The sequence below is a fragment of the Scyliorhinus torazame genome, chromosome 3, assembly GCF_047496885.1.
Source record: "Scyliorhinus torazame isolate Kashiwa2021f chromosome 3, sScyTor2.1, whole genome shotgun sequence".
NCBI lineage: Eukaryota > Metazoa > Chordata > Chondrichthyes > Carcharhiniformes > Scyliorhinidae > Scyliorhinus > Scyliorhinus torazame.
In genome coordinates, this window is record NC_092709.1 from 96,063,184 (window position 1) to 96,087,374 (window position 24,191).

Sequence of the window (24,191 nt, forward strand, 5' to 3'; positions counted from 1 at the left end):
TAGCTGGGCGGGCAAGTTAGCTGGAGCACAGTGGGGGGTGGCCAGTGAAGTAGAGGGGGGTTGGATTGTAGTTTTGATCAGTGGCCGGCGGGGGGACGTCTGACAAAGGTGTGGTTGCTGTGGCACAGCAAGAAAGGGAGTGGTAATGGTGGGTATCCGAAGGTGGACCTGGAGGGTCGCGTGACACGGGCCGAGGGCTGGCGCAAGAAAGGATATGGTTGATCGGCAGAGGCGGGGACGGGGGAGAAATGCACTTAAAGATTGGAGATCAGACTAGGCTAAGGAAAGGGTGGGTTGGGCAAGTCTTTCATTTGGGATTAGATATGAAGACACAAGGGCATGGGTGGTGTTTGAGGTGGGGAATATTGTGGCATATTTTGGAGAGAGATTTGTGATGGTGAGTGGGATGCCGGTGGTTTTGGTAAACCTCTATGACCCAAACTGGGATGATGTGAAGTTCATGAGGCGGGTGCTGGGGAAGATCCCGCACCTGGACACGCACTGGTTGATCATGGGAGGGGATTTTAACAGTCATTCAACCAGGTTTGGGCCGGTCGAGTCGGAGACCGAGCAGGGTTTCAGGGGTGGCGAAGGGGTTCATGGAGCGCATAGGGAGGGGAGTGGATCCATGGAGCTTTTGGAAGCCAAAGGTGAAGGTGTTCTCATACTTCTCGAATGTGCACAGGGTGTACAGGCTGACTTGGAGTATTCGGCTATCATGGTTTCAGACCACATGCTACACTGGGTGGACTTGCAAGTGGACCGGGGCAGTGCCCGCAGTGGAGACTGGATGTATGGTTGTTAAGAGGAGGAGGTGTGCGAGCAGGTGAGGGCCGTCATCGGGGGGGTACATGAAACTGAATGGTACAGGTGATGTTTCGGCCGCCACACTATGGGATGCGCTCAAGGCAGTGGTTAGGGGGAATTCATATTGATCTAGGCGCATAGGGAAAAGGTGGAATGAGAAGAGATGACTAGGTTGCTGGATGAGATTCTACGGGTGGACACGAGGTATTCGGAGGTCCCGGCAGTGGGATTGTTGGAGAGGCAGAAGCTCCGGATGGAGTTTGGGTTGGTGTCCACAGGGAAGGCAGTAGGGTTGTTGCGGAGGACCGGTGTACGTGTATGGGGAGAAGGCAAGTAGGATGCTGTCCCACCAACTCAGGAAGCAGAAGATGGCGAGGGAGATCGGAAGGATGAAGGACGAGAAGGGAAAAGTGGTATTGGTCCTGGTGGGGGTGAATGGAGATTCAAGGGCTTTCATAGGAGGCTCCAAGAATAGGAGCCCCTGGCGGGAGGGAAGGGAATGTGGTGATTCCTAAATGGTTTGGAATTCCCCAAGTTGGTGGAGGGTTTGGGGGGAGGGGGGGGGCATTGGACTGGTGAAGCCCCCATTGGACTGGTGGAGGTGATGGGGGCCATGTAGGCAGGAAAGACCCCAGAAGAGTTTCCTGTAGAATTTTATAAGACGTTTGCTGGGGATCTGGGGCCCCTGCTGGTGAGGGCATATAATGAGGCGAAGGGAAAAGAGGAGCTCCCCGCCACACTATCGCAGGGGTCCACATACACTTCAAACTTCTTAAAGGTGGTTTCAACAACATTTGGTAAGACTAAGAAACAATGAGTAAAAAAGCAGGGTAACAATTATGAAGCATATTTCCCTTCAATGCCACTTCTACCGTATCCCATTGTGGGTTATGTTTGTTTTTTGCCATTATAGTTAGAAGTAACCTGAAAAATAAATATGAACGTGTTATATTTTCAGCTCCAATCTCTAGTCAACAGCAGTCTCTGTCTAAAATTCTCCAAAATTATGGACCGATTCAGCACCGAAGGGAGCTATATAACCCATTGTGTCAGTCAGCTCAGAGGATTGTGGATCTTCCCTGTCGCATGAGAGCAGACTTCCAACGTAGCTCCAGGAGGAATTTGAGAAATGCACGTCGTGTCAGCAGTTTGATGCATTCTCGCCTCTTCCTGGACGCAACTCAGCACTTGGAAGAGGCTCCCATCTTGGCATCAGCAGGTAGTCAATCTGCATAATGGGCAGCACGGTAGCAGTTTCTTCACCGCACCAGGGTCCCAGGTTCGATTCCTGCTTGGATCGCTGTCTGTGAGGAGTCTGCACATTCTCCCCATGTCTGCCTGTGTTTCCTTCGGGTGCTCCGATTTCCTCCAAGTCCCGAAAGACGTGTTGATAGATAATTTGGACATTCTGAATTCTCCCTCAGTGTTCGAACAGGCGCCGGAATGTGGCGACTAGGGGAATTTCACAGTGACTTCATTGCAGTGTTAATGTAAGACTGCTTGTGACAATAATAAAGAATATTATCTGGGTCTGCTCCAGTAAACCTGAGAACAAAGCTCAGCAGGTACCTGGATGGCTTTCCAGTAGGCAGCCCAGGACGTCTGTTGTATTAATTCCTCTCCACTGCCACAGATGTGCTTTGGAGGGGTTCTTCCTCCTCAAACTCTCTACCCCTCGCTTCCTTCACTATAATATTGGCAACTGCATCTCCTTTTGTGAAGACAAGTGCAAAATACTTAGTACCTTAACCATGTCTTTATTTGGCCCCGCTCTTCCTTTGACTACTTAATGTTCATAAGACTATTTCCTGTTTATTACCTCATAATCTATTCTCATACACAATCTTTATTCTTATAATTTCCATTCATTAAGCTTGGTTTACTGAAATGAACCTAACTTTATCCTGAACTTCCTTTTTCCATTCTATTTGACTCTGTATATCTTTATTCATTCACAGGCTCCAGCTTTTGATGTTGCTCCATATTGGGCTTCCTAGTGTAAACTGGTTTCCCTCTCTCATCTTTCTTAAATAACAAAGTGGCATGTGCAATTTTCACCACGAAAGGAACAGTTCATCAATCAAAAGCAGTTTGGAAGTTTTTTTTTCAATGTTATCATCTACTTCCTTTAAACACTGGGATGGAAACCATCTAGTATTGGGGACTTGTCACTTTATAGTTTCATTATGCTAACCACAATTTTGGTGAGTCCCCATCCCTGATTCAATAGTGTGTATTTTAGGTGCCCAGCAGATGATTCTCTTACTCTATTGTAAAAACTGACACAAATTAATGATTCAACATGTCCACCTGTTCCATATTTTCATTTACAATATCATTTTCATGGGGTCCATATTATTGCTGACCACCCACTCTTTCTTAATATAATTGCAACTTGTTATGTTGGATTTGATATTCCTTCAAGTTTATTTTCATATTCCCTTTTGTAACCATTTCCCTATGATCCAAAATTTACCCTAAACTGTACCATTAAAACAGCATGCCTCATGATTGACAATTAACTTGAGGTATTTCCCGTCAGATGTTAAATGGCCAAATGACAAACACCACATTGTCTATATCATTCATAGTAAAGCAATTGACCATGAAACTGTTAGAAAAAAAATTAGTTCACTGATGTCCTTTGTGGAAGGAAATCTGGTCTGGTTTATATGCTTCTCCAGTCTCACAGCCACCTAGCTGGCTCTTAACTACCTCTAAGTGATGTAGCAAGTCATTCAGTTCTATCAAACCAGCAGTGATTCAAGAACAAAGTATACCACCAGCCTCTTGTGGACAACTAAGGATACCCAATAAATACCAGCCTTTCCAACTTTGCCACTATCTACAAGACTCAAATCAGCAGTGGAATAGAACTCTGGCCACTTGTTTGGATGGATACAGCAGTCAACATTCATGAAGCTGAAGTCAGGGATAAGTCAGTTAAATTGGTATATTCACGGTCAAACTCAACATCCAGCTTCTCCAGAATATGCATAAATAGGCCACAAACATACTGCTTAAAATCTATTTCAAAAATCCATCAAGCTTACTTCAATACTATCCCAGCTATGGTCAATATCATTGAGAAAAACAATATCATGGAAATACCATCACCTTCAAGTTCTCAAATTCAATGCTTCATTTCTGTTTGTTCAAGATCATGAAAATACCAACCCTAAACTAATGTAGAGTTTTAGAATGAGGACTGCAGCAGTTTAAGGATAGTCTTCATCACGTCTGACCAACTAGGAATGGTGCTCATGCCTGCGAGCAAAAAACCTAATTTCAAAATTAAAATGTCAACGTCCTATGTGGTCTGCTTATGCATATTCTGGAGAAATTGGGAGTTTGATCATGAAACCTCAAAATAGAGCTTTTGAAAATTGTAACTTATCACATAAATAATGAAGCTACAGAACAGGGGAAGCACTATTATTCAGGCATACTCCAACCAAGCTTTTGACACTCCAAATCTTTGCTCCAGGCAGGCATTTGTTTTTCAGGTTGAAGAGTGTGAATTGCAACCTTCTGATATGGGGAGGTTTTGATAAAGTAAGGAGAAAATGTTTCCACTAGTAGAGGGTGTGCAACCCGAAGATATACCCAGGTTCGATTCCCAGCTTGGGTCACTGTCTGTGCAGTCTGCCTGTTTTCTCCGTGTCTGCGTGGGTTTCGTCTGGGTGCTCCGGTTTCCTCCCACAAGTCCCGAAAGACATGCTGTTAGGTAATTTGTACATTCTGAATTCTCCCTCCGTGTACCAGAACAGGCGCTAGAGTGTGGCGACGAGGGGATTTTCACAGTAACTTCATTGCAGTGTTAATGTAAACCTACTTGTGACAATAATAAAGATTATTATTAGATTGAAGATAATTGTCAAATGATTCAAAGGGAAATCAGGATTTTTATTACACATTGAATTGCTGTGATCTGGAATGCAGACTTAAAGGATGGTGCAAGCACATTGAATAGTAATTTTTAGAAAGGAATTGGAATAATACTTAAAAGGAAAATATTTGCAAGGCTATGGAGAAAGGCGAGTGGAAGTGACTCGGCCCAATGCAATGAAACGAATGAGCTATTCCCGTGCTGATTGATTGCATGTTCTGGGTCAAGGCGCTTCTCTCTTGTAGGCTAAGCGTTTAATTCATCAGAAGCAATACAAGTCCGACTCTGTGCTTCTTTCTTTAACCAGCTGGGGCTCGTCACATGTTCCAACGGCAGTCAGAAGTTGAAGAGATCACAATAGGATCTGGTGTCAGTTCGGTACCCAATACAGTCAGTCTTAAAATCCAGTGACGGAGCAGGCTTGGAGTTTAAGGAACAAAAATTGGGACGCAGCGAAAATTCAAGACAGAAACACAAATTATAGACTTGGATAAAATGACCATCGTCGCCCAAACCGCCTGGAATTTTTACACAGGAATTCAACACGGCATGTTGTATGATCGGAAATGTGAATACCAGGTCGATCGTGCCAACGTTTGATTCATCTTGACGAGGAACGCTATCCCATTTATTTTAATTATATAAAAAGCACCGAAGATAGAAAAAAAAATGACGGAACATCGTTATCATCGGCAAACGTGCCACAAAATATTAATTCAAGCGCTGTTATTTTGGGGGGCTGGTCAGGTTGTCCGCTCACACAGGTTGAGCTTGTCGGTAGAGGAGGGGGAACCAGCCAACACTACAGTGGGGGATATTAGCGCCGTCTTCCCCAATGAGACACCGGCCAGCGGGTTTTTCATTTCGGAAAGCGAGGAATCGGTTGTTTTCAGCGACCTGAACATCGACGTGGTGACCGGAATTATAAAAACAGCCAAAGTGCTGGATCGAGAGACGACAGATCGCTACCAATTCGTGGCTGTAACTTTAACGGGGCAGATGGTGAGGGTGGAGATCTTGGTCGAGGACGTCAATGACCACACGCCGGCTTTCCCGAGGGAGAAAGTCCAGCTCAGTATCTCGGAACTTACCCCGGTCGGGACAAAATTTCAACTGGACCAAGCCTGGGACCCAGACACGGGAAAGTTCAGCACCCAAGGCTACGCGATCGCGCAAGGAAACCCGGGGGTGTTTCAACTTCAGTCCGAGCAGGGGGTCAACAGTCTCCGCCTGGAGCTTGTACTCAGCGGCCCCCTGGACCGGGAGACCAGGGACTTTTACTCCCTCACCGTCCAGGCTTTCGACGGCGACACTCCTCCCAAGACGGGCAGGATGCAGCTGGACATTAAAGTGCTGGATGAGAATGATAACCCTCCCCGGTTTAACCAGACCGAGTATGAAGCCTGGGTTTGGGAGAACGCGGCCCCGGGTACTCGGGTCTGTCAGCTCCAGGCCAGCGACCCGGACCTGGGCAGCAACGGCTTCATCACCTACGAGATCGACCGGAGGCAAAGCGACCCGAGCGGCCACTTCGCCATCGAGAGCCGGAGCGGCGAGGTGCGAGTGCAGAGGGAGCTCGACCGGGAGAGCCGACCCTGGCACCAGCTGGTCATTCGAGCCCGGGACCACGGCTCCCCGGCCGAGCTGGGCAGCGCCTTCCTGTCGGTGCGGCTGCTCGATCTCAACGACAACGAGCCGTCCGTCAGCGTCCTGTACCTGAGCCCGAGCGGCCAGGCCGAGGTGTCGGAGGGAGCGGCCACGGGGCACCTGGTGGCCAGGGTGTCGGCGTGGGATCCAGACCTGGGTCCGGCCGGCGAGCTGCGGCTCTGGCTGCAGGAGGATGGAGGGCCGAGCCGCACCTTCGAGCTGCTGCAGTCCCCGCTCCGCTCCGTCTACTTGCTGCGTGTGAGCGGCCGCCTGGACCGCGAGCAGCGCGCTTCGCACAGCCTGACCCTGAGCGCCGCCGACTCGGGCTCGCCGCCGCTGCGCACCCAGCTCTCGCTCCACCTGCGCGTCACCGACATCAACGACAACGCGCCCGCGTTCCAGCGGCGAGAGTACGCTGCGCGCTTGCCCGAGGGCCCGCTTCCCGCCGGCGGGGCCGCACTGCTGCGCGTGCGCGCGCTGGACCCGGACGCCGGCGCCAACGGTACTGTCAGGTACGCCATCTTGGAGCACGAGGCCGCGCCGCCAATCCGGATCGACCCGCGGACGGGATTCATCAGCACCACAGCCACGGCGGCTTCGTGGTTGGACCGGGAGATCCAGGAGGTGATCCACCTACTGGTGGTGGCCCGGGACCTGGGCGAGCCGCCCCTCTCCTCCACCGCCACCGTCTTGCTGCACGTGGAGGATGTGAACGACAACGAGCCGGTCTTCGAGCGACAGCTGTACCGGGCGAGCATGCCCGAGCACACGGAGCCCGGCACCTGCTTCCTTCAGGTGAGTGACAGAAAGAGAGAGGGGACCAGTCACCTGGGGAGCCGGCTTCACATTTGGACATACGTCCTGCCCTGATCTAACCCTAACCTTTGAATAACCATTTCTCTAATCCTAGATCCGTAAGGACAGACGATAGGAGCAGGAATAGGCCAATTGATAAGATCATGGCTGATCTGTCTGTGGCCTGAACTCCACTTCCCTTCCTGTTCTCCATAACCCTTGTGCCCCCCAGTTCCAGATTTCCCCAATGGGAGGAAACATCTTCAGTATGTACCTTATCAAGGACACTCTGAATCTTACCTCACTGCTAAATTCCAATGAGTAATGCTTTTACCTAACTCCTATTTGACCTGCGTTTGGCTTAACTTCAATTCTTGACATTGTCATTGCTCTTGACTTAGCCATAACACAGGGATTTTGACCATTGCTTTGTCCTGACCCTCCATAGCTACGGTGTTCACCTGCCTATGCACACTCTGAAAAGTGTATGAGTTGAAACTGTTGTACAATGCTGGCAGCAAATCGACAAATTAATTGTTAATGAATTATCTTGCTATTTTAATAGATGTCAGTTTGTTTAAGTTAGTAAAGTAGGAATTTTTGTTTTTGTTACAAATATTGATCAGCATGGTTTAAAACAATGATACCAATTCATACCTAAATAGTGCCTTCAATATAAACAAAATGCCCCAAAGCACTTGGAGTTGGATCAAGCCAAAAACAAATTAGGATGGGTGACATAAATCTTGGTTTGAAGAAGGGAATTAAAGTAAAGTGGAGGGGATAATGTAATTCAGGAGGTTAAGACCTAAGGGAGTCATGCCAGTGGTGGAATGAAGAAGGTTAGAGAGGTCAGGAAAGTGTTGTAGGACATGAAGAAATCGCAGTCCTGGAGAGATACAAAGCCACAAGCAGGGTGGAAGTAGATTTGTCTACTGAGGTTACTGTTGCAATGAAGGTTTGTTAGTCCATTGTCATGGGCGTGTTCCTTTAAGAAAGGTTTCTGTCTTGTCACAAGGCTTCAGTGATGTCATTGTGTGGGTGGTTTTACTTTCGCTTTGAGTGTGGACTGATTTTTGAACTGCACAGGTTGAAAGTGTTTTTCTCTATCTTCATTTTACAAGCTGTTTCCAGACTGCTTGATAATTTAAAAGAGATAATTGCTTTCTAGAAGGAATTCAAATCTGTTGTTTGAAAATGGGAACAGAGTATCAATAACAAGTCTTATACCAGTGAAAATGTGTGCTGGGCCACACCTTTGAAAAGGGGTTTCTAGTTTTACTTGGATTTTGTTATTGAATTGGAACAGTTAAGGGGGAATTCATTAAGGGTTATACATAGATTTCTGTAGCTGTCTGGGGTCTTTGTATTTGTAATTGATAAAAGTTCTTGCTGTGTGTGTTTCTACAAATGTTAAGTAAATTCTTAGAATAAAGCTTGTTGTTTTGATTAAAAATGCCTAAGAAGTCCGTTGACTAACACCTGAAAGGCGGCTCTTGTGCTCATCCCAGCCAAATTCAACAAACAGTTGTAGATCAGGTGAACCCAATGATGTACTTTGGAGATTTCTAAAACCTGGCCCACAACAAAATCAACAGTAACTTTGTGTGACTCAGGCTCCGATGGATATTTCAACGATAAGCTGTATTGAGTCAGCTGTGTGTTTTTCAATTTTAAAAAAATGTTTCCAATTAAGGTGCAATATAACGTGGCCAATCCACCAAACCTGCACATCTTTGGGCTGTGGGGGTGAGACCCATGCAGATGTGGGGAGAATGTGAAAACTCCACACTCTTTAGTGCCGAAGATGAGTCAAATTTTGTTTATTAAATAGTCTATAAGCAAACAAAGGATAAAAAAGGGATAAAAACCAAACCAACTACATCACATGAGCCATTGATCACCAATAAAAGAAATGGCACAGTGCCCGACACAGTCAAGCACCATTGCGCTACTGAAGACCATTGCAAAACGCAATACTACAGCAGTGCATCAACGGCATGAAAAATCCAAGCACATGTCAACCAGCATCCATGTAAATGCTGCACATGGAGGTCAACAGCAGTCTGCAAGAAGAAACCCACAATACCCGCCTCAGGTTACTCCTTCGATGTTGCTGCCTCACTTTTCCCCTCCTGCAGTTTCCAGCAGCAAAGTCCCATCCGTAGGAAGTCACACTGATGCAAAACACACCGTAGCTGGGACAACAACTCTTAAACAGAGAGGTGTGTAGCGGGGAGGTAGTACTGGCTTTTTTGCTGGGCCGTGGTGGCTGTCAGTCCGGCCCATGCCAGTTTAACACCTGGTTAATTTCCAATGCCTGATCTACTGGGAACTGAGCACAATGGTTAAATGGGACATGATTTCTTGGGGGTCTCACAGTTATCCGCTTTTTGACTACTGGCTTTCTTGAATAGAGTTGTTACATTTGCAGTTTTCTAATTCTCTAGACCTCCCCAGAATCTATGAAATATTTGCAAAAATACAACCAAAGCATCCACTATCTAAAGGACCACTTAATTTAAGACTCCAGGATACAGGATGGGTGCTTGCCAGTCTTTAGCCCAATTTGTTTTCCTAGTATTTTTTCTTTGGTGATAGTGATTGTTTTATGTTCCTCTCTTTCTTTTCTCCCTTGATTTTCTCCTATTATTGTTGGGATCCTTTTTGTGCCTTCTACTGTGAAGACAAACACAACATACTTATTAAATCCTCTGCCATTCCTTCATTTCCTGTTATTAATTCAAATCTCATCCTGTTAGGGACCAATCCTTTCTTTAGCTACTGTCTTCCTTTTTATATACTGTAGGCGCTGTTTTGATATTCTCTCATATTCTTATTTCTCTTTAGTAGTCATCTTTTGCTGATGACTAAAATTTCTCCCCAATCTTCTGGCCTACCATCAACCGATGTAATATCGGTCATCTTTTTCAATTTGATCCTACCTTTAATTTCTCCAGTTAGCTATGGATGGTTCACCCCTTTCGAAAACTTTTCTTTCTCAATGGAACAGATCTTTGCTGAGTGTTGTGGAATGCCTCCTTCAAAGTCTAGCATTGCTTATATACCATTTTATCTTTAAACACATTTTCCTAGTTCACTTTGCAAACTCTTGTCTTCTTTCCCTTGTAATTGTCTTTATTTAAGTTGAAGACACTAACTTGAGATCCAAGTTTCTCACCCTCAAATTGAATATAAAATTCTGCCATGTTATGATCACGCTTCCTTCAGTCATCCTTTCCTATGTGATCATTAAATAATTCAGTCTCTTTACACATTACCAGATCAAAAATAGTCTTGTTACCAGGTTGGTTCCACAGCCATACTGTTCTAAAAAATTATCTTGAGTACACAATATGAACTAGTGCTGAAGATCACCGTTGCCACTTTGATTTGTCCAATCCGCCTGAAGACTAAAATTGCTCACAATTATTGAAGTACCTATCTTAAAAGTTCCCATTATTTTTTAACTTATACTCTGCCTTACAGGCGATCTACTATTAAGAGGGCAAAAAACTTTTCACACCAGTGCTTTTTTTCCTATGCTATTATTTCCTTATCGCCATTTAAATTAATTCTCTATCTGATCTTCTGAGCAAATATTGATCAAAAATTTGTTAACAGAGCCACCCATCTACTTTTCCTTTCATCCAGTGCTTTGGAAATGTCAAATACTTTTGAATATTTAGCGCCTAGCCTTGGTCACCTTGCAAACACATCTCTGTATTGGCTATCATCCTCATTTATTACAATTTGTGCCATCAATTCATCTATCTAGTTACAAATGTTTCATCCATTCAGATAAAGAGCCTTTAATTATGTCTTTTTATAATTTTTCCCACTGTGACCCTATTTTCTGGCATCTGCTTATGTTTGTACATTCTGGCAAGGCCAACAGCACGGCTTCAATTCCTGCACGACTGAGGTAATTCATGAAGTTCCTGCCTTCTCAACCTTGCCCCTCGCCTGAGGTGTGGTGACCCTCCAGTTAAATCGCCACAAGTCAGCTCTCCCCCTCAAAGTGGAAAGCAGTCCTCTGGGACTATGGCGACTTTACTTACCTACATTCTGTCTCTTTCTGCTGCCAATAAACATTCTTTGGGCGCGAATCTCCCAAAAGCGAAACAAAGTCGCCTAGCTAGTGCGTTTAGGCACGTGTTTAACAGTGCTCGCAGTGCCGAAAACACATGGCAATTTCAAAGCGACTCGTGTTGAATAAGGGGCCTGAACAGGGAACACGTGGCCGAGGCCGCACATTGCCCCGTTTTGTACAGTGGGAGCTCCACTCGCCGGAATTCCCCTTTGTAGCGAGAGATCAGGACACTATTTTTAAATGGTCTCCCGATTTCTGAGGCCCTCGGAATAAGCCACAACTTCTCCCCCGCATGCTCAAATGCACTATACGGAGGGTCCCTGGCCCCTCCAGCACTTGCCCCAACACCCATGCCAGGCAACCCCGGTCTGATCGTGCATGTACAAAAATTCCATCTTGGCACCCTGGCAGTCCTCATGCCTGCTGGCTGTGCCACCTGGGCACCTTTGTAGTGCCAGGATGGCACCCATATGGCACTGGCAGGGTTCAGGCTGGCACTGCCAGGGTGTTCAAGTGGCATCAACAGTGCCAGAGCAGCACCCTGCCCAAAGCACATGCAGCTGGGGGCCTCCGATTCTTGGGAGGCCCCACGAGTTCTGTTCCATCTGGCTGCCTTTTGTGGGGACTCTTGAGGCGGATGGGTTGAATTTCAAAGCTTCAGGCACCTCGGGAATCTGCACATTAGAGTGAGGCTAACTGCCTTGCACTAATATGCAGATTTACCCAAAATTTGCCCCATTTTGGACAGGAGTCACCCAACCTTTTTGGACACTAAGGGCAATTTATCATGGCCAATCCACCTAACTTCCACATCTTTGGGCTGTGGGAGGAAACCAGAGCACCCCGAGGAAATCCATGCAGACAAGTGGAGAACGTGCAGGCACAGGACAGACAGTGACCCAAGCCGGAAGCGATCCTGGGACCCTGGAGCTGTGAAGCAACTATGCTAACCACTGTGCTCCCATGCTTCGCTCAAAGCCACTCTCATCTCCCTTTCCCTACATCATCTCAAGAACTATGACATTACATTACATTGGTCAAGTCTCACTAATATTTAAAGGCATGTAAAATTGTCTTCTCTTTCTTTTCAAAACAAAAAGGGGCGTACAACAGCACCATAAAGGACATACAGGGGAAATAACCTCACAGAAACCTGGGGCGGGATTCTCCGCGAACCGGCGTGGCGGGCCACTCCGGCGCCGAGGAGTGGCATGAACCACTCTGGTGTCGGGCCGCCCCTTCAGGGGCTAGGCCGGCGCCTGAGTGTTTGGCGCCGCGCTTGCCGGCGGGGAGGGCTTGGCGCCATGCCAACCGGCGCCGAAGGGCCTCCACCGGCTGGCGCGAGTTGGCGCATGCGCGGGAGCGCCAGCGTGTGCTGGCGTCATCCCAGCGCATGCGCAAGGGGGTTCTTCTCCGCACCGGCCATGGCAGAGGTTGACAGCAGCCGGTGCAGAGGGAAAGAGTGCCCCCACGGCACAGGCCCGCCCGCAGATCATGGGCCCCGATCGTAGGCCAGGCCACCATGGGGGAACCCACCTGGGGACAGATCCCCCTCGCGCCCCTCGGAGGAATCTGCAGGCCGCCCGTGGAGCCAGGTCCCATCGGTAAGGACCTGTTGTGATTTACGCCGGCGGGACCCACCGAAAACGGGCGGCCACTCGGTCCATCGGGGGCCGGAGAATTGCCGGGGGGGGGCGCTGCCGCCGACCAGTGCGCCGCGATTCCCGCACCCGCCAAAATTCCGGCGCCGGAGAATTCGGCAGCCGGCGGGGGCGGGATTCACGCTGTCCCCCCGCGATTCTCTGACCCAGCGGTGGGTAGGAAAATCCCACCCCTGAAGTCCACAGAAAAAGGAGGTATTGGATATATGTTAGTTCCATCTTAGGCTGTAGATGCTACAGTGATTAGATGCAATGTTGTCTTATCCCTTTAAATCTTTCCCTGAAAATTAAAAAAGATTCTTGTGCACCAGTTGGACAGCCTGTTATGCATTGTAGTCAGAAGTGACTCGTCACTCAGATATATCTGAGGTTAGATGCAGTTAAGTTCCACTAACTGTGCTCCTCAAAAACATCTCAGAAGGACAAACATTTTAGCACAATTGGCTGGACTATATTGGGGCTGAGTTTAAAGGAGAATAGTTTTTAACTTAATTCGCCAACCTTCCGGTAGTACAAGTGGATAGCACTGTGGCTTCATAGCGCCAGGGTCCCAGGTTCGATTCCCCGCTGGGTCACTGTCTGTGTGGAGTCTGCACCTTCTCCCCGTGTCTGCGTGGGTTTGCTCCGGGTGCTCCGGTTTCCTCCCACAGTCCAAAGACGTGCAGGTTAGGTGGATTGGCCATTATAAATTGCCCTTAGTGAGCAAAAAGGTTAGGATGGGTTGTGGGTTAAGTGGGTTGGTGCAGACACGATGGGCTGAATGGCCTCCTTCTGCATTGTATGTTCTATGTTCATGTTCTTCCCTCAAAATGCAGTTACTATTGTAGCTGTTTTATTATCATTAGTTTTATCAACGAGGCACCCAAAAAGATACCCTGGGGGATCCCCCCCTAAAATCCACATGTAAGGACTGCAGGAGAATTGCCTCGGAAGTTCAAACCACTTATGGGCAATTACCCTGCCAATCGGAGACTCTGGGTGTTTCTGAACGTCAGTGTTGGAAGAATGAAAACCACTTCTAACTCCTGAGTAACTAGTGCTGATCACCCAAACTGCCCACTGGACACCCTGATGATACCCTCACTTCCCCACCGAACCTCCTAACTACTTCCAGACCCTCCTCTACTCCATGACAGCCCCCCATCCTCCTGACTACCTTCCAAACCCCCCAACAACTCCATCACCCCCCAATTACACTCTTGCCCCCTGACTACCCCAACCCCCTACTGATCACTCGACCAATCCTACCATCCACTGACCATCCAAACAACCCCCCACCATACCCCATGACCCTCCTGATCCCACTGCCTCCCGCCTACCCACATAGCCTACACACTTAACTTCTGCCTGATTTCTCAAATGGCTGGAGCCGTTAAACTTGCATCTAGTGCTGTAAAAGTGGGGTGTGGCTTCCTTTCATCTGACTACTGCCTTACACGGAAGGCTTCGAGAATCCACTGCGCTGCACTTTTCTCACCCAGCTCGCGTCAAAAGATCGGGCAAGAAATGTGCAGCTCCCAACTAAGGTAGGCTAAAAGGAACAATCTGAGTTTATTGCCATTCCATGGAAGCTCTGGCCTATCTATTGGCGTAAGAGACAGTTTATGACTTTGTGCTGCCAGGATAGAGCATTGCCTCCCAGTATGCATATTGAAGCACCATGCTCAATTTTGTGACCTTTAATTGAAGTGTTGCGAAAAATGTGAACCTGGGCTTCTGATATGTACTGGCAAAAGGCAAGGCTCCTGAAATACAACACAAACTCAGACAATTATGCTCATAATAGACCAATATATATTGAACTGATGGTGTTGATTGTTTCTAGATGTCTTGTCTGAACTGAACATTTTATTGGGTTCAGCACACCCCTGCATTCCAGGTTTACTTCCTCAATATCTGACTGTGCAAGACCTGGGGACTAATAATAAGACCCTTATTGTGTGTATTGGATAACGTGAAATTGAAAGTGTCCTATTTGTGTTTCTCCTATTTTTCCGAAAGCAAAGTGTTAAACAGTCCAGTAAACAAAAAATCTGTTGTAAACCAACAGCTAATTTACTTTAGGTGACATGTATGAAGGTACAGAATATTGTTTTGACAATAGGTTTTATGTATTTCTTACTGCTGCTCATTGCTTCAAAAATAATGAAATATACAAAATTTGACCTTGGCCTGCACCTATTTCATTTTATGAATCAATATAATTGATTGACTAGTAGTGCGTAGAGAGTGAAATTTCTTTATTTCATGTTGTCCTAGATACGTTCCACTTGAAGCCTTTTTCCACAGAGAGAAAGCAAAGGAGAATGGCAAAAGTTTAACCTCTGTCCATCATAATTTAGCTCAGTCAGCTGGACAGCTGATTCATGAAGCAGAACGAGGCCAACAGCGTGGATTCAATTCCCGTACTGGCTCAGGTTATTCATGAAGGCCCTGCCTTCTCAACCGTGCCCATCGCCTGAGGTGTGGTGATCCTCAGGTTAAATTACCACAGTCAACTCTCCCCCCTCAAAGGGGAAAGCGGCCTATGGTCATCTGGGACTATGGCGACTTTCCTTTTATAAATGAACAAACTTCAGTATGATTCTATGCATTGTGCCACAGTTTTTGCCAATATAGCCAGTATGACATTAAATTGTTTGTGCAGCCTTTACTACTGAGCTGCACATCACCATACCACTCACCAGCTTTGCCAGAAGACTGTAGCTGACTGCTGTTTACTAATTTTGCCACACACTGAACCTCTTGATTCATCTGCTTAGCTTGTGATTTTTCTTTTTATTAATAATATTTATTCATAAATGTGCAATGACTGGGAAATTGGTTGGTGGGAGAATGACTAAGAAGAAAGTGGCTACAGATGGGTTGGTAGGGAAGACTAATGGGCAGGAATGCTATGCAGCGTGGCTGGGGCCTGACATTGAAATGGGTCATGCTCAGTTTATATTCCATTTCCTTGCTTCTCCACCATTGCAAGATTGCTGGACTCTGCTCTGCCTTTACTGCTAGATTTCAGCAATCACTCCAAATCTGTTCACGGCTCTGCTCCTAAACCTATTTATCAAGTCCTATTGGATTAGATTTGAATTCTTCTCAAGTGTTGGCAAGTACTCAGTCAAACCTTTACAGTAACCTCTGATGCCACATCCATCCCCAATGGCCCCATATCCTGAGATCTTCATTTTTAATGTTTTCAATTCCCAGGAGTTTTCCAGTGATCTCAGGATCTTCCCAATATTCACATTTTCTTTCTGCAATGCTCCCAGGATCTTGGAGAAACTATACAAAGTTGCCACACTGAAACATAGTTCATAGAATCCCTACAGTTTTGAAGGAGGCCATTTGGCAAACCCTCAGAAAGATCACTCTACCTCGGGCCCACTCCCCCGCCCTATCCCCTTAACCCCGTGCAATGATCATGACCAATCCACCTCACTTATATCTTTGAACTGTGGGAGGAAACCGTAGCATTCGGAGGAAACCCACGCAGACACGGAGAGAACGTGCAAACTCCACACACAGTCACCCAAGGCCGGAATTGAACCCGAGTCCCTGGAGCTGTGAGGCAGCACTGCTAACCACTGTGCCACCATGCCTAGCAAAATAGTGTTAGATCCTAAGATCTTCTAGTGCTGTCAGACCGCAGGCCTTCTTCCTAGGTTTCGGAACTGCACCCAATGTTGATGAGTCTGTGATCCTAGTAATACCAATTAGCATCATGTCTGTGTTCTTAAAATACCTATTTTTTTACCATGAGCAATTGGGAGATCAGCTAGTTTACATTAAACTGATTCAGTCTACTCAGTTTGAGACATGTTCTGAACAACATTTAGAAGTAATGGCTCACATTTCTTTAGAGATGGTTACAAGAATTGAATATGAGAAATCTGAAACAAAAAAGAGGAAATTCTGGAAGTAATTAACAAGATAGTAAACATTTGAAAGAGAAATAAAAAGCTTGTTACGCTTTCATGGCCATTTCTTATGCTTCCTAACATTGTAGAAGACCTAATGTAAAGGAATCTTTAATGTACATACAGTATTATGCTTGCAAGAGTTGTGGGTTAGGGAGTGCTAATTATTTTCTTGGCTTCTGTAGCATAACAGCTGTATTTAGACTGAGAAACAATTATTGTCTCTGAACAAAAACAGTCAGTGTTAACTGGCTTTCAGCCAATGTTAATGACCTCTTTTCAATTGAGCATGTGCTTTATATAATATGTATTTCAGTATAGTTCCGTTTCTCTCTTTTCCCCTCCATTTCTGAACTTTCATTCTCTGCCTGGTACAACTTTTAGATGTTTGCAATGTACTGTTAAGTGACACAATGGATTAAAGTTTAGCTGCCTTCAATATTGTTAGGATGCCAGTAGTAAACAGAGTTCAGGTCACGATAACCATTCAAGTTCTGATCTGGACAAAATGCTTGAGTGAATAGTTACTTTGGACTTACTTCCTTATATCATGATTCACTGCAGTTTATCAAATTTATGAATCGGGACAGGACATTGAATCAAAAAATAATGCCAGATATTTTGAAAAACAAAGTAAAAAGTTTTGTCCTAAGTATGAAGCATTGCGCTGGTCGAGGAGACACAGCCTGAGTGAGTGAGACACAGACAGAGTGAGAATTTGGTAATTTGGTGCAGTGAGGTAATTCGGTGAAGAGTGGGAGAAGGTGCTTTTTCACGACTCTTTTGTTCTCTCTCTTTCTTCGGACCTAATTTTGGGAGCCGTTCGGAGGAGGAGGAGCAGTCTCTGTGAGTATAAAAACCTAACGGTGATGTGCATGAGCTTTTTGATGTGGGAGCTGGCAGATCCCATTGCGAGCTGCAGCGACCACATCTGCAGTAAGTGTTGGCTGCTCGAAGAGCTCCGGCTCAGAGTTGATGAGCTGGAGTCTGAGCTTCAAACACTGAGGCACATCCGGGAGGGGGAGACTTACCTGGACACTGTGTTTCAGGAGGCAGTCACACCTGTCAGAGTAATTGTTTAAATCCTGCCAGTGGCCACGGACAGCACGGTGTGACTGCAAGTCAGGCAGGTAAAGGGAACCAGCAGTCAGGAGCCTCAGCCCTTGACCCTGTCCAACAGGTATGAGGCACTTGCTCCCTGTGTGGATGGCGAACAGGGCTGCAGGAAGGATGAGTCAGCTGACCAAGGCACCATGGTTCAGCAGGCCATTCAAGGGGAGGGAGTAAATAGGCAAGTTGTAGTTGTTGGGGATTCTATTATCAGGGGGATAGATAGTATCCTTTGTGAGCAGGATAAAGAGTCCCGCATGGTATGTTGCCTGCCCGGTGCTAGGGTGCGGGACATCTCTGACCAGCTTGAAAGGATACTGGAGAGGGAGGGGGAGGATCCAGTTGTTGTGGCCCATGTCGGTACCAACAACATAGGCAAGTCTAGAAAAGAGGACCTGTTTAGAGATTATAAAGAGCCAGGATTCAAATTAAAAAACAGGTTCTCAAGGGTCATAATCTCCGGATTACTGCCCAAGCCACGCACAAATTGGCATAGGGAGGCAAGAATAAGGGAAGTTAACACGTGGCTGAAAGAGTGGTGTGGGAAAGAGGGGTTCCTTTTCATGGGACACTGGCATCAGTTTTGGGACAGGGGGGACCTATACCGTTGGGATGGTCTCCACCTGAACCGAGCTGGGACCAGTGTTCTGGCGAAAAGAGTAAATAGGGTGGTCAATAGGACTTTAAACTAGAGATTGGGGGGGGGGAAGGGAAAGTCAGGGAACCAAGAGGTGAAGTAATCAGTAGGAAGCGTAGCTGCTTAGGAATACAAAAAAGCACAAAAAGACAGAACTCAGGAGAGGTTACGATAGTCCCCATCCCACAAAATATGACACAGTGTATGGAAAGGCTCAGTAAACCAAGGTCCACCACACTAAGAAAACAAAAAGGGACGGTCAATAGAGAATTAAAGGTGCTATATTTAAATGCGCGCAGTATACGGAACAAGGTAGATGAGCTTGTGGCCCAGATTGTGACTGGCAGGTATGATGTGGTAGGCATCACAGAGACGTGGTTGCAGGAGGTTCAGGACTGGCATTTAAACATCCAGGGATTCACAACCTATCGAAAAGACAGAGAGGTGGGCAGAGGGGGCGGGGTTGCCTTGTTAATTAGGAATGAAATTAAATCTATCGCACTAAACGACATAGGGTCAGATGATGTGGCGTCTGTGTGGGTAGAGTTGAGGAACCACAAAGGCAAAAAAACCATAATGGGAGTTATGTACAGGCCTCCTAACAGTGGTCAGGACCAGGGGCACAAAATGCACCACGAAATAGAAAGTGCATGTCAGAAAGGCAAGGTCACAGTGATCATGGGGGACTTCAATATGCAGGTGGACTGGGTAAATAATGCTGCCAGTGGACCCAAGGGAAGGGAATTCATTGAATGTTTACAGGAGGGCTTTTTGGAACAGCTTGTGATGGACCCCACGAGGGAACAGGCCATTCTGGAATTAGTGTTATGTAATGAGCCAGACTTGATTAAAGATCTTAAAGTAAGGGAACACTTAGGAGGCAGTGATCATAATATGGTAGAATTCAATCTCCAATTTGAAAGAAAGAAGGTAGAATCAGATCTAAAGGTATTACAGTTAAATAAAGGTAACTACAGGGGCATGAGGGAGGAAATGACGAAAATCGACTGGGAGCAGAGCCTAGTGGGAAAGACAGTAGAACAGCAATGGCAGGAGTTTCTGGGAGTAATTGAGGACACAGTACAGAGGTTCATCCCAAAGAAAAGAAAAGTTATCAGAGGGGGGATGAGGCAGCCGTGGCTGACAAAGGAAGTTAGGGAATGCATCAAAGCAAAAGAGAAAGCCTATAATGTGGCAAAGAGTAGTGGGAAGTCAGAAAATTGGGAAGGCTACAGAAACAAACAGAGGATAACAAAGAGAGAAATAAGGAAAGAGAGGATCAATTATGAAGATAGGCTAGCCAGTAACATTAGGAATGATAGTAAAAGTTTCTTTAAATACATTAAAAACAAACGGGAGGCAGACATTGGGCTGCTCCAAAATGACGCTGGTAATCTCGTGATGGGAGACAAGGAAATAGCTGAGGAACTAAATAAGTACTTTGCGTCAGTCTTCACAGTAGAAGACATGAGTATTATCCCAGCAATTCAGGAGAGTCAGGGGGCAGAGTTGAATATGGTAGCCATCACAAAGGAGAAAGTGCTAGAGAAACTAAGAGGTCTAAAAATTGATAAATCTCCGGGCCCAGATGGGCTACATCCGAGCGTTCTAAAGGAGATAGCTGAAGAAATAGTGGAGGCGTTAGTTATTTCAAAAGTCACTGGAGTCAGGGAAAGTCCCAGAGGATTGGAAAATCGCTGTTGTAACCCCCCTGTTCAAGAAGGGAACAAGGAAAAAGATGGAAAATTATAGGCCAATTAGCCTAACCTCGGTTGTTGGCAAGATTCTAGAATCCATTGTTAAGGATGAGATTTCTAAATTCTTGGAAATGCAGGGTCGGATTAGGACAAGTCAGCATGGATTTAGTAAGGGGAGGTCATGCCTGACAAACCTGTTAGAGTTCTTTGAAGAGATAACAAATAGGTTAGACCAAGGAGAGCCAATGGATGTTATCTATCTTGACTTCCAAAAGGCCTTTGATAAGGTGCCTCATGGGAGACTGCTGAGTAAAATAAGGGCCCATGGTATTCGAGGCAAGGTACTAGCATGGATTGACGATTGGCTGTCAGGCAGAAGGCAGAGAGTTGGGATAAAAGGTTCTTTTTCGGAATGGCAGCCGGTGTCCCGCAGGGTTCAGTGTTGGGGCCACAGCTGTTCTCTTTATATATTAACGATCTAGAAGGCGGGACTGGGGGCATTCTGGCTAAGTTTGCCGATGGTACAAAGATAGGTGGAGGGGCAGGTAGTATGGAGGAGGTGGGGAGGCTGCAGAAAGATTCAGACAGTTTAGGAGAGTGGTCCAAGAAATGGCTGATGAAATTCAACGTGGGCAAGTGCGAGGTCTTGCACTTTGGAAAAAAGAATAAAGGCGTGGACTATTTTCTAAACGGTGACAAAATTCATGATGCTGAAGTGCAAAGGGACTTGGGAGTCCTAGTCCAGGATTCTCTAAAGGTAAACTTGCTGGTTGAGTCCGTAATTAAGAAAGCAAATGCAATGTTGTCATTTATCTCAAGAGGCTTGGAATATAAAAGCAGGGATGTACTTCTGAAGCTTTATAAAGCATTAGTTAGGCCCCGTTTAGAATACTGTGTGCAATTTTGGGCCCCACACCTCAGGAAGGACATACTTGCGCTGGAGCGGGTCCAGCGGAGATTCACACGGATGATCCCAGGAATGGTAGGCCTAACATACGATGAACGTCTGAGGATCCTGGGATTATATTCATTGGAGTTTAGGAGGTTGAGGGGAGATCTAATAGAAACTTACAAGATAATGAATGGCTTAGAGAGGGTGGACGTAGGGAAGTTGTTTCCAATAGGGAAAGCCGGCTTCAGTTTCAGTGACAAAATAACCTTCTTTGTTCGAGTTTTGGATTTTAAACAGCAGCCTTTTAGTAATGGTTTGTTTTCGGGAGCCCCTGCTTTCTACAGCTGGGTGTGGCTCTGGAGGTAGCTGGTTCTACTGTGTTCCTTTTTCCAGTTATCTCCATGAATATATAATTTTTCCCTTTGATGTTACCCACCTTGTGGACCTGGATTTTAGCATAGAAGTGCCAATTCCCTTCTCTCTCTGATTTGAAGTCACGTCTTCTATACACCATTGTTTTTCTCCTAGTCACACGGGTAAACACTTGTTTTACTCATTGGTATGTTAATTCCATATCAAAACACCCCCTCAAACAGCTGCACTTATCACTCCCCTTTTAGCCCCTTTCTTTATTATATTCCAATTTAATTTTTTAATCTTAATTTTCCTCAATTCTTAACATTGGACTGACTCTTGGAATATATCAAGTCTGAACTGAAATAACTTACCTAGATCCACTCCCCTGCTCTATCCCCGTAACTCCACCTAACTTGCACATCCCTGGGCACTGAGGGGCGATTTTATCATAGCCAATCCACCTAACCTGCACATCTTTGGACTGTGGGAGGAAACTGGAGCACCCAGAGGAAACTCACACAGACAAGGTTGAACATACAAACTTCACGGAGCTAGTTACCCGAGGCTGGAATTGAACCTGGTACTGTGAGGCAGCACTGCTAACCACTGTGCCATCGTGCTAACCATGGCCTATGAGCAGTGACAAACCTGTAAACATTACTGTCACAATGAAGATGTTACAGTTGTTCAGCCCATATTTTACCTCAATAACGGATGAACTGTCACTTAATCTGTTTCTAATAGTTTCACGTCCGTCATGGGTTTGTTTTATCGCAGCATCTGTCTCACTGATTAGCTTGTGCTGTTACGTGTCAGACTGAAGTGCTTTGTGCACTGAAAGTACACCGTTTTCATGAAGCTCTTTATATGCCTTTGTAATTATGTGCATAATTAAAATGTCCTTGTGGTGAACCACTGTATTAGGAGATGTAATGTAGGACGTACACTACAGGTTCGCCGGTAGCCCCTGACGGCTGGCTCCTCCCACTAAGAACTGTATAAATATGCATGACCTCCAGTTCCCTGCCATTTTGCCAGCTGCAGCAGTAGGCCACGCATCTGACTGTAATAAAGCCACAGTTGTACCCAATCTGCGTCTTTGTGCAATTGATTGCGCATCAATTTATTACAGTCAGATTTTTCCACAGAATGGATATCAGAATTAAGCCCGATCGCCTGCAGCTGGATCCGCACTCGCCCGACGCCAGAAAAGACTTTACTCACTGGCTAGCATGTTTTGAGGCCTACATCAATGCTGCGGACCCCGCGCCAATGGAGGCTCAGAAGAAAAACGTCCCATACTCCAGACTGAGCTCCAGTGTGTTCCCGTTGATCCAAGACGCCACGAATTACACAAAAGCAATGGAACACCTTAAAGAACACTACGCGCAGAAGGTGAACATGCTCTTCGCCAGGCATGCACTCGCCACCCGCTCGCAATTACCTGGTGAGTCCATCGAAGACTTCTGGCAGGTCCTAATTCCACTCGTCCGGGACTGTGACTGTCAGGCCGTTACGGCCGGCGAACACGCGAACCTCCTCATGCGCGATACTTTCGTGACGGGGATTGCGTCGGACCGCATCCAAGAACGATTACTGGAAGGGGCCACGCTCGAACTGGCGGAGACGGAAACCTTAGCCCACTCCATGATGGTCGCATCCCGTAATGAGCAATCTTACCCCTCCCGCCGCAGTGCCCACCCTTCTACCCCTTCCTATCCCTCCTCGACCCCGCCGACGACCTCCTCAGCTGGGGCCCTGCCTTCCCAATACGCTTGCGCCGCACGCCGATCCGCGCACCCCGGGGGTCCCCGCTGCTACTTCTGCGGTCAGCAGAAGCACCCCCGCCAAAACTGCCCGGCCCGCACTGCCGTTTGTAAATCCTGCAGTAAAAAGGGCCACTTCGCGGCAGTGTGCCTGGCCCGCACAGTCATGCCCGCTATCGCACACGCCAGACTCACAATGGGAGCCGCCATCTTCTCCTCCCCGGGGCCATGTGCGACCAATGGGTGCCGCCATCTTGTCCCCCTTCGGCCACGTGCGCCCCATGGGTGCCGCCATCTTGTTCCGACCCCGCAATGTGCACACCATGGGTGCCGCCATCTTGTCTTGACCCTGCAATGTGCGCAGCATTGGCGCTGCTATCTTGTCCCCCACAGGGTCTCCGCACATCCCGAGATCAGAACCGCACACGCTCACCACCCGAAGCATCCGGCGTCTCCCCGCAGCTCGCTTTGATGATGCTGGACCAATCTCACCCGCACAACCTGGCCACTGCATCGGCAACGGTGAAAATCAACGGCCACGCGACCTCTTGCCTGCTGGGCTCCGGGAGGACCGAAAGCTTTGTACACCCAGATACGGTAAGGCGCTGCTCCCTCGCGGTCCATCCTGCCAATCAAAGGATCTCCCTAGCCTCCGGATCCCACACCGTCCCGATCCGAGGCTTCTGTACAGTCACCCTCACTGTCCAGGGCATAGAATTTAGTAACTTCCGCCTCTATATCCTTCCTAATCTCTGCGCTGCACTCCTGTTGGGCCTGGACTTCCAGTGCAATCTCCAGAGCCTCACCCTCAAATTCGGTGGGCCCTTACCCTCCCTTACCATTTGCGACCTTGCGACCCTCAAGGTCGATCCCCCCTACCTTTTTGCCAATCTAACTGCGGATTGCAAGCCCGTTGCCACCAGGAG

General features: G+C 47.0%; 1 protein-coding gene across 1 annotated transcript in view; it reads left to right on the plus strand.

Annotated features, from left to right (window-relative positions):
• Positions 1-5,055: 5,055 nt before the first annotated feature.
• The window catches only part of dchs2 (dachsous cadherin-related 2), a 258,035-nt gene continuing 238,899 nt past the window's right edge, over positions 5,056-24,191 (plus strand). Inside the window, exon 1 of the mRNA XM_072496010.1 lies at positions 5,056-7,138. Coding sequence (XP_072352111.1) covers positions 5,366-7,138 — 1,773 coding nt within the window. The 5' untranslated portion in view covers positions 5,056-5,365. The remainder of the gene's footprint in view (positions 7,139-24,191) is intronic.